Raw genomic sequence first — 10,375 nt, 5'->3', positions numbered from 1 at the left:
TTATCAGCGTGTTTGGTTCAGGGGAATTAGAGACGGGAAATGGGAGTTGAGGGGTAAGAAGATTAAAAATCCACTGTTTAATTAGAGGAAATGGGAGTTTAAGTGGGAAGGGGACTGGGAGTTGAGAAAGCCAATTCCCACCAATTTCTTCCCAGGGGGTACCTTGTTAATTCGTGAGCAGAGTTCTATCCCATGCCAATTCCCATCATATGCCAAACAAGGAAATGGGAGTAAAAATCTACTTCCCATGTCTAATCCCTTCATAAACACCCTTGTGCAAACTCCCATTCTTTACCCAAGTATTTACCAAACAGGCTGTATGTAGATTTGCTAGTCATATTTCTACCTTCTAACCAGCCTAGTTGATACTGTGGAGACGTGGCTGTCGGCTTGCACATCGCATCGTTTTAATGGGAACCAAGTGACTCATCTGATACCCCCTTGCATTCTACTACTATGGATGCTCATCGGGCAGAAGAAAAATGAAGACAGCGAGCCGGCCGCCGCGATCGTCGCCGGGCGGGAGTTGCTCCATCAAGGTATCAGCTGACACCTGATGAACGCAGCTGCATATGCCGGTTGGATCTGGCACGCTACTTACGCCGAACTGGCCAGATTCCGAACATTGTTTTTGGAGTCGCCTGCTGGTGCACATGGGTTCCGGTGGGCGGGCAGCCAGGTGTGCGTCGCCATGCCCTCCTGCTGCTCGCTCGCTACGCGCTGCATTATTGACTCGCCCACTAGCAGTAGCGGACCTCGTTGGTGGCGGGAGCCAATGGGCCACAGACCGATGAGCCGACACGAGAGGGGTCGAACGGGTCTCGCCCAGATGCTCAGTTGCCCGGGGAGGGGACCGGGGTTGAGCCGGCAGCATCGCCATCGGTGCCTATGATCTCGTCGCGGTTCGGGTCCTTTGAACCAGCATCAGCGCCACCTAGACTTTGGAGTGACCGGGTAGAGTCTGATGATTTGTTTGAGCACACGCTACCTCTGTTGGAGTTTGAGGGGGCTGGCGGTTCTGGACACTTGGTGAGGGCCTCATCGGCGAGGACTCTGGTTGGAGTTGGGGTGGGGGAGCCGGAGGTCGCTTCTCTTTCCCTTCATCCTCTGGTGGTCGAGGCGCCGACGCGGATTGCTACCTGTGAGCTGGTGGTGGGGGCGGGGGGTCGGGGCAGGAGGCCTTGACGTCTCCCCTCCATATCCCGACGCCGGTGACGTCGGTCACGTTGGGGTCAGCCAACGCCGGGGGAGGGAGCCCGAGGCAGGTGGCCTCGGCTCCTGCTACTCCGGTGGAGGCGGCGACACCTGCGCCATCTGCTGCGTTGGGGGAGGGGCTAGGGCAGGAGGCCCTGGCTCCTCCTTCTTCCCCGGTGGTCTGGAGGACCGCCTCTTCTTCGCCGACAGCTCTTCCGTCTGCACAACCGGATGGGGCGGGAGGAGGGCGCGGGCAGGCGGCCCCCGTCATCCCCTCTCTGTCTGCACCGATGGCAGTGGACCCCGGCGTGGGGCACCTGTCTGTGGGGCTTGGGAGCCCGCAGCCGCCTCCTCTGGTATCCTCGGCTGACCCTTTGAGGGACTCAGCGCCAGGTTTTACTAGGGAGGAGGTTGTTGCTTTTGGCGGGATCTCGGATCCCGTCTCGACAGGGAGACGGATGAGTGCTCGCATCCACGAGCTCCCGGAGGTGGATGATATGCAGCAGCGGTGCGCTATGAGGGCGGCCAAGCTTCAGGAGGCTGCATCATCTTCTGGTATGTCTGTCAACATATCTAACTCTTTATTGCATTTTCTAATGAGGAGATTATAAATAATGCAAACCAGTTAGGAGTTTCACTAGGTACCACGGATAGTGAGATCACTAATTCGGTCAATGATCTGTTAGATTTGGAGGCGGAACGTGTCTTAGAGACTATTCGTAATCTTGCAGCAATTAAACCGATGAATGATGATGAGATTGATGCGTTAGGGGTTAGAGTGCTAGATAATATGTGTGCGGATCTAGCACCTCCAAATCATGTGTCTGAGGACGATGATGTACCCATCGAGTATGATGCTGATAATTTAAGTGAACCCGGTTATGAGGACCGAGCGGCAGAGCCTAGTAAACCAAAACATAAGTGGAAACGGAAGATCTATCCTGATTCCGCAGTTCGTAGGAGTGCTAGGATTCGAATCACTAAAAAATTCCATGATGAATCATGAGAGGAATCTTTTGGAATAGCAGAGATCTGAAGGACTTGGCTAAAAGAAGGTTCCTTGCTGAGGCAGCTCTAGAGCAGAAGTTAGATTTTGTTGCTCTATCGGAGACTGGTAGAGAAAACTTTGCGCCCCGGTTTCTTTCTTCTCTTGTGGGTGGTATTGATTTCGATTGGCATTGCCTCCCTCCGTGAGGAAGATCGGGTGGTATCTTACTTGGTGTGAGATGCGATTCGCTTGAAGTCCGAAGTGTAGTGATGGGTGACTTGGCGCTGAAGTTTCGAGTTAGGTCTAAGATAGATGGTTTTAACTGGGCTTTGGTGGCGGTTTATGGTGCCGCACAACCCGAGCTTAAACCGGAGTTTCTGGCGGACCTTGTTCGAATCTGTGGGTCAGAACAACTTCTAATTTTAGTTGGAGGTGATTTCAATATCATCAGAAGGAGAGAGGAGAAGAATAATGATAACTTTGACGACAGATGGTCGTTTATGTTCAATACCATTATTGAAAGCTTGGATCTGAGGAAGATAGAGCTTTCTGGTAGAAAGTTTACCTGGGCTTATGCTCTGCCAAACCCGACTTATGAAAAACTTGATCGAGTTCTTGCGAGCGTGGAGTGGGAACAAAAGTTCCCTCTGGTTACGGTGCGAGCTCTCTCGAGGGGAATATCCGATCACACACCCTTGTTCGTGAACTCAGGGGAGCCGAACCACGTGGGTAACAAGAACACCTTTTCTTTCGAGATGTCATGGTTCGAACGCGAGGGGTTCTTGGACTTGATTGCCAGGGAATGGGCTAGAGGTGCAGGAGGCAACACTGCGATCGAGCGTTGGCAGAATAAGATTAGGCATTTGAAAAGTTTTTTACGGGGTTGGGCTAAGCACCTCAGTGGTGTGTATAAGATTGAAAAGGATAGACTCCTTTCTCTCATTCAGGCCCTGGACATCAAGGCTGAATCCACTATTTTACTGCCTGTGGAGCTTCAGGTTAAAAATGAGGCGGAGAGGAGGTTGAAAGAACTGCTCCGTGAAGAAGAATTGAAGTGGGCTTTGCGTGCTAAAGTACGCAAAGTGGTCCAAGGGGACGCGAATACTCAATTCTTTCATTTGATAGCTAATGGTAAGCACAGAAAGAAGCGTATCTTTCAGCTTGAACAAGACGAGGGCACTATTTTAGGTCAGGATAACCTAAAAACATATATTACCGAATATTACAAGCAGTTATTTGGACCTCCGGAGGATAATTGTGTATCCCTCGTTGAGTCCAGGACTGAGGATGTGCCTCAGTTATCGGCTGCTGAAAATGATATTCTGGTTGCCCCGTTCTCAGAGAAGGAGGTGTTTGATGCTATTGCACAGATGAAAAACAATAAGGCTCCCGGACCGGATGGATTCTCGGCAGAGTTCTATAAAAAATGTTGGCACATTATTAAGGGGGATTTGCTACCTATGTTCCATGATCTGTTTTCTGGACAGCTTCAGTTATTTCACTTGAATTTTGGAACTATCACACTGCTTCCCAAGAAAACGGATGCTGTGAGAATTGAGCAATTCAGGCCGATATGCCTCCTCAATGTTAGTTTCAAAATTTTCACCAAGGTAGGGACTAATAGGCTCACACAGATTGCGCATTCTGTGGTGCAACAGTCCCAAACTGCTTTCATGCCGGACAGAAATATCCTTGAAGGGGTGATCGTCCTGCATGAAACACTCCATGAAATCCATTCCAAAAAATTAGATGGAGTAATTTTTAAGGTGGATTTCGAGAAAGCGTACGATAAGATCAAATGGCCATTCCTCCAACAGTCATTGTGTATGAAAGGTTTTGATGAAGCCTGGCGCCGACAGGTTGAATCTTTTACGCAAAAAGGTAGTGTGGGAATTAAAGTTAATGATGATATAGGTCATTACTTCCAGACACATAAAGACCTCAGACAAGGAGATCCGATGTCCCCTATCCTGTTTAACATTGTGGTGGACATGTTAGCAATTTTGATAGGAAGAGCTAAGGAAAATGGTCAAGTAGGTGGATTGATACCTCATCTCGTTGATGGAGGTGTATCCATCCTTCAGTACGCTGATGATACAATTATCTTTATGGAGCATGACTTGGCCAAGGCGAGAAATATGAAGCTTGTATTATGCCTATTTGAACAATTGACCGGGTTAAAGATTAACTTTCATAAGAGCGAGCTGTTCTGTTTTGGTAGAGCCAAAGACGAACAGGACGCTTATAGGCAATTGTTTGGATGCGAGTTGGGAGAGTTACCTTTCTCTTACCTGGGTATTCCAATCCACCATCGTAGGCTGACAAACAAAGAGTGGAAGTGCATCGAGGACCGATTTGAAAAGAAACTGAGTTGTTGGAAGGGTAAGCTTATGTCATACGGAGGCCGATTAATCCTGATTAATTCGGTACTCACGAGTATGCCCATGTTTCTCCTATCGTTCTTTGAGGTCCCAGTTGGTGTTAGGAAGAGACTGGACTTCTATCGATCGCGTTTCTTTTGGCAGGGTGATGAGCTTAAACGAAAATATCGACTTGCTAAGTGGGATATCATCTGTAGACCGAAAGACCAAGGAGGTCTCGGTATTGAGAATCTAGAAGTTAAGAATAGATACCTTCTTAGCAAGTGGCTGTGGAAGCTCTCAACGGAGAATGATGCCATGTGGGCTCAAATCCTTCATGCCAAGTACCTCCAGACAAAAACTTTGTCCCAGGTTACAGTCAGGCCGACTGATTCACCTTTCTGGAAAGGTTTGATGAAAGTCAAACAATCTTTCTTTAATAGGATGAAGTTTGTTATTGGAAACGACTCTTGTACACGTTTCTGGGAGGATACTTGGCTCGGCGAGACACCTTTGGCCATCCAATATCCATCTTTATACCGTATTGTTCAACGACGTGAAGTGTTTGTTGCTTCGGTATTTCAATCTATCCCCCTTAATATTCAGTTTCGACGGACGCTAGCGGGCAATCGTTGGGACGACTGGCTCCGTTTAGTTAGGAGACTGATGGAGGTCCAATTATCTCAACAACCCGATGAATTATGCTGGAAATTGACTAAGTCTGGAGTATTCACTGTTAAATCAATGTATATTGATGTTATTAATTCGAACTCCATTCCTACCTCTAAGCATGTTTGGGCGGTCAAAATTCCTTTAAAAATAAAAGTGTTCATGTGGTTTGTTCATAAACAAGTTATTTTAACCAAAGACAACTTGATAAAGCGTAATTGGACAGGACTTACTAGGTGCAGTTTCTGTGATCGGGATAAGGCAATCAAACACCTCTTATTTGATTGCCCGTTGGCCAAAGTACTTTGGCAGACGGTCCACATTACTTTTAATATCAATCCACCGAATTCTGTTAACGCGTTATTTGGGACATGGCTTAATGGGATTGAGCCTAACTTAGCGAGACACATTCGGGTTGGAGTTTGTGCTTTGATGTGGACTATCTGGACTTGCAGAAATGATTTGGTTTTTAACAGAATATCATGTATCCATTTTTTGCAGGTTTTATTTCGAACTACGGCTCTGATCCGTACCTGGTCGCTACTCACCCAGCCGGAGGCCAGGGAGCATTTGGTTACTGGGTCTTTCCGATGGGAGATGGTAGCTCGAGATATTTTCAACCGGTTTGGATGGCGGTCATGTAATAGGATAGGCATGTAGTTTACCTACCTAGTTTTAGCCAGCCGGTTGTGGCGTCTTCTCTTGGCTAGTGGATGTTTCTAGCCCTTTTTGGCTCTGTGTGAGCTTTCTTTGCTTTTTATTACTTTTAGAGACCTTGAAACCATGTTCGCACTGCTTTTTTGGTTAATAAGATGGCCGTATGCATCTTTCTGATGCAGAGACCGGGGAATTCTCCCTTTTCGGAAAAAAAAACTTATCCTGCGTTGCGTGTAAGCAGTTTGTACCAGCGGCATTTTCTTCACTTCCAAATTGTCTGCTACCTCTACGTACGTGCCATGAGCGCGGACGGAACCCCAGCTAAGAAAGAGAAAGAAAGATTTGGACTCCATTTCGGTCACCCGCGACAAAATAACTCGAGCTGGCACCTGCCTCGCCTCCAACGTGGATGGAAATTCGGTAGCGAGAGTGACCAGAAATTTCATCAACCGTCCATTCTCTCATCTGGGTCGTTGAGGCCTAGGATCTCTTTGGTTCCGAGGTACCGCTTCTCAGTCTCCGTGGGAAACACGGAGAGAATTAACGCTAAATCTAAGAAAGAGCAGCAATGGCTGGATCAAAAGGGCTCAATGATTTCCACATGCTTTTATTTCAGAAATCAACCAGGGAGAGACCTGAAGAACAGCTACCTAAGTGTATATTCATCCATGTCGGATCTTCGGCGGAGGCGGAAGTAACAAAAATCGGAGTGTCATATCATCGTCGCGCGTAGTCGTACTAGTGTGATTGTTTCAAATCTTGATCATCATCTCTGGAGTGTGTAGAAGAAGCGTAGGTGTGCCATGGAGGCGCACAGACACACACACACGGCGGCGGCGGCGGTGGCCATTTAACACTCTTGTCGGACGTTGCACGCGACGGCCTGCGCCCACATGCGAATCTGGTCCTTCATCTCCGCCGCGGACCTCGCGTCCGCCTGCTGCAGCCTTATCGCCGCCGCCGCCGTCGGGGGCGCCGACCGCGCCCCGTGCTGCCACGCCTCCGACAGGTACGGCCGCCGCACGACCCCGTCGCCGTCGTCATTGCCCGCGGCGTTGCTGTTGCTGGCGCCGATGCCGATGCCGTTGGCGTTGTTGACGGTCGAGTCGTCGTTGTCGCTGGTGCTGCTGGACCCGGAGACGGAGCCGGAGCTCTTGTGGGGCTTGTTGGCCTTGTCGTCGCGGAGGCCCGGGAGGACGTCCGCCAGGCTCTCCCTCAGCTCCTCCTGGTCGAACACGAAGCCCAGGTCCTTGAACCCCTGGACCTCGATCGACTCCAGCGCGCTCGAGCTCTTCCACATCTTGTCCTGTAGGCTGCTCTTGTCCCGGACGAGGGCCGGCTGCTGGTTCGCGCTTAACGATCGGAGGTCGCGCCGCGGCGGGCCACGCTCCGCTCTGCTGCCACCGCCTATCATCCTCGGCGTCCGGTCAGGCTGCAATGAAAGTAAACAGCACGTCAGTTCGTCGGACACGTAGCAGCTGAGCTCCATAGCTCAGACTCAGAGCATTCGCTCGATCATCCAATCCACGATCGGTTGCTGATAAGGCGATGATGGGATGCCTATGATGCATTGGAGCTGGTAACGTACCTTGGTGGGCGTGTGCGAGCGGTAGTGCCTCTCGAGCGTGCTGTGCGAGTGCCTGAGCCTGGGCATGCTCGGCGTTGACTCGGCGACCCCGGCGGGTCGGCGGCCGTGGCCGTCACCAATGGTTGCGGACGACGTGACCGGCATGGATGGCGCCCGGTTGAGCGCCGACGACCCGCGGCCTTCCTCGGCGATCCTGGTGCGCAGGACGCCCTCGTAAATCTTGCTCCAGTTCATGTCGTCGTCCTCCACCTCGGCCTCCTGCTGATCGCCGCCACAGCCAGCGTCCTCCTCCACTATCAGCTCGTTGTCCTTGGGCGACGAGGGGTCCATCCCGATGCGAGGCGCCGGGAGCGACGGCGTCCGGAGCAGCCTCCGTGATCCTTGCGCCTTGGCCGTCCGCCCAGACGACGTGGACGGCGACTTGGGCAGCAGCGGTGGCCTGGTCCTCCCCTTGGCGGCGTCGTCCCTGCCGCCGCCGCTGCCGCCGAGGGAGTTGCTGAAGAACCAGTAGTCGTCGAGCAGGTCGAGCGCCGGGGCGCGCTCCGCCGGCTCGTCCGCCTTCTTCCTGCCCTGCCGGACGACGTCCGCGTCCCGCGGCGCTGACAAGAAGGAGCTCATGCCTGGCTGCCTGCGTGGCGCGGAACAAGAGATGAGACGGGGAGGAGGGAGATGCGCGCTCGCTAGGCGGCCGCTGGCCTTTTGGATTGGCCTGAGCCGTCGGCCTGGTGGGTGTGGCGTGGCGCGAGAGGGAGGGAGAGCGAGAGCGAGAGCGAGCGATTGTCTTGTCTCGTACGAGAGGGAGGAGCCGGGGATGGATGGACGGATGGGCGCCGCCACTTTGTTGTTTTCCGGTGTCGGGCTTGGGGTTTTGTTGCGGTGGCCCGGCCCGGCGCGGGGCCGAGGGGCCCGCGCGCGGCGGAATTCTTTGCCCCGCCAGCCAGTTGGGGGCTGGTGGGGTCCGGGCGACACGTCGGTCTGATGATTGCGTTATGCTCGCACCGCACATGACTGATTGGGGTTGGGTTTGGGGGGGGGGGGGGGGGGGGGGGGGGGGGGGGGAGTGATAATTGTGATTGCTGTCGCTGTGGCTCTCTCTGTCTCTATCTTGCGCGCAGTCAGATCCGCTGTGATTAGGGGCCCGGCAATTGTTACTCTAATGTTACTTAACCGGGAAGAACCGGCTGACGTGGTCGCAGGCGCTCGGGCTTATACGCAACTAACGTATAAGCGTACGTATTCTTGAAGGATACAGGGAGTAGAGAAATGATCGTGGAAATTTCGCGGCTGACTTTGACCATGGAAAGTTGAGAAGTTTCGACGTGAATGGAAAACATGGGTGAAATAAAACATTGAAAGTTTGTTAAATTGGTTGAAAACGCGTAGACACATCATAGTGACAGTTCGTATTACCCCCATTCTTATATTTGGGATATGGAAGGAATTTACAGACATCCGGCTTTTTTTTAGGGTACAGACATCCGGCTTTACAACCCGTAGGTATATGGTGATTGTATTAAGTGCAAATCCCCTTCTTGACAGTAACACTCAACCTTCCTCCATGGGGCATTCTGCTCAATTTCAAATGCGAAATTGTTGCTCGTTGATTGCTCTTTCAATTCTTTAACATAATTGCTCGTTGCTTGTTGGTAAAGAAAATGCATACAATCCAAATCACAGTCATGCACGAATGTCACCGTTGCACTACGTGTTGCATGACCTGACATGCTCGCATCATTCTTCTTAGTTTAACCAGTCGATTTCATTCATTTAAATTGTTCTTTGTTGCTGTTTTTCATTTTGTACCTTTTCTTTCTATCGGTTTTCATTAACTATTTTTATGCTCTAGTAGTGTAACCTCCGGATTCACAATGTTTTCATAAAAGCATTTTGCAAGTTTGGTAATTTTGCTATAGTTGTGGCCTAGTAGTGGAATCTTAGTATTTTCAAGCTATGCTACCTTTTGTCACCCTAGGAATATTTATGATGTATGTTGATCGGCACTATGCTACGTATTGTATCGGGGTGGGCAAAAATGTATGTCTGCCAAAGTGTTTTCGAAACTATCTCCCCCCCCCCTCTCTCTCTCTTCTTATCTGGGTAGAGTGGTAGGATGGGAGCATTTGCAGTAGATGTAGAACCATAACATATACATGCTCAGAATATGGTGAAGAACGCTGCCAGATTCAACGGGATCAGCCACGTTTCAATGGAACCCATTGGCTTAGTGTATAACCACATGCTATATAGGCTCTAACTTGACCTAGCAAGTGTCTGGAAACCCTTATATGGTTATTGTCGTGGTTTTGTCACGGCAGATGTCCTCATGAAAGGACTTAGTCGTGGAGCCATCGCTACAAGTTAGCTTAAAGGGGTTTAACCGGACAAGGGATACGGGGATTTTATACTAGTTCGGCCCCTTCGATGAAGGTAAAGCCTACGTCTAATTGAGTTGATATTGCTAGGGTTTCGATGACCAGGGAGCGAATCCGCTTTGTCTGGCTCTCGAGTTGTTGTTTTTTTCGTCCCTAAACTGCTGCCGGGTCGTCCCTTTATATACACAGGTTGACACCCGCCGGTTTACAGAGTCCCGAGGCCGGATCATAAACGTGTCTGGCTCGGTCTCTATCCTTCCTATCTTACAATGCAAGTTACATGAGAAAGCCGGTTTACATCTACAGGCCTTAACTCGCCTTTGGGCCTTGGGCCTTTATAAAGCGCCATCATACTTACATCTTCATGGGCTTCTAATCTTCATGGAGTTAATCCGGCTACTCCTGGCCGGTTTATGTCTAGTAATAATATCCCCAACATTAGGCCCCAGATTGATTTGAACTTGTTCATGTCAATCTTCAACACTTAGAAAAAATCTTTCCTTTGAATCTTCATGTGAGCTTTCAAAACCGCCGTGACGCCATCCTT

General features: G+C 50.5%; 1 protein-coding gene across 1 annotated transcript; it reads right to left on the bottom strand.

Moving 5' to 3' along the window:
* Positions 1-6,441: 6,441 nt before the first annotated feature.
* Positions 6,442-8,285, bottom strand: LOC123060867 (uncharacterized). The gene is made up of 2 exons (XM_044483731.1): positions 7,457-8,285; positions 6,442-7,300 (listed from the first exon to the last, which is right to left on the bottom strand). The coding sequence occupies exons 1-2, from the start codon at positions 8,072-8,074 to the stop codon at positions 6,719-6,721; spliced, it is 1,200 nt and encodes a 399-aa protein (XP_044339666.1). The 5' UTR covers positions 8,075-8,285; the 3' UTR covers positions 6,442-6,718.
* Positions 8,286-10,375: the final 2,090 nt, after the last annotated feature.

This window comes from Triticum aestivum, chromosome 3A (assembly GCF_018294505.1).
Source record: "Triticum aestivum cultivar Chinese Spring chromosome 3A, IWGSC CS RefSeq v2.1, whole genome shotgun sequence".
Taxonomy (NCBI): domain Eukaryota; kingdom Viridiplantae; phylum Streptophyta; class Magnoliopsida; order Poales; family Poaceae; genus Triticum; species Triticum aestivum.
Note: the sequence above shows the minus strand (reverse complement) of the source record. Positions and strands in the feature narration are given on the sequence as shown.

What these genes read in the sequence shown, in the direction of transcription:
- LOC123060867 (XM_044483731.1), bottom strand. Translation starts at nt 8,074, where the DNA reads ATGAGCTCCTTCTTGTCAGCGCCGCGGGACGCGGACGTCGTCCGGCAG. An exon ending in GCTCGCACACGCCCACCAAG is followed by an intron (nt 7,301 to 7,456) that starts GTACGTTACCAG and finishes CTTTCATTGCAG; the next exon opens with CCTGACCGGACGCCGAGGAT.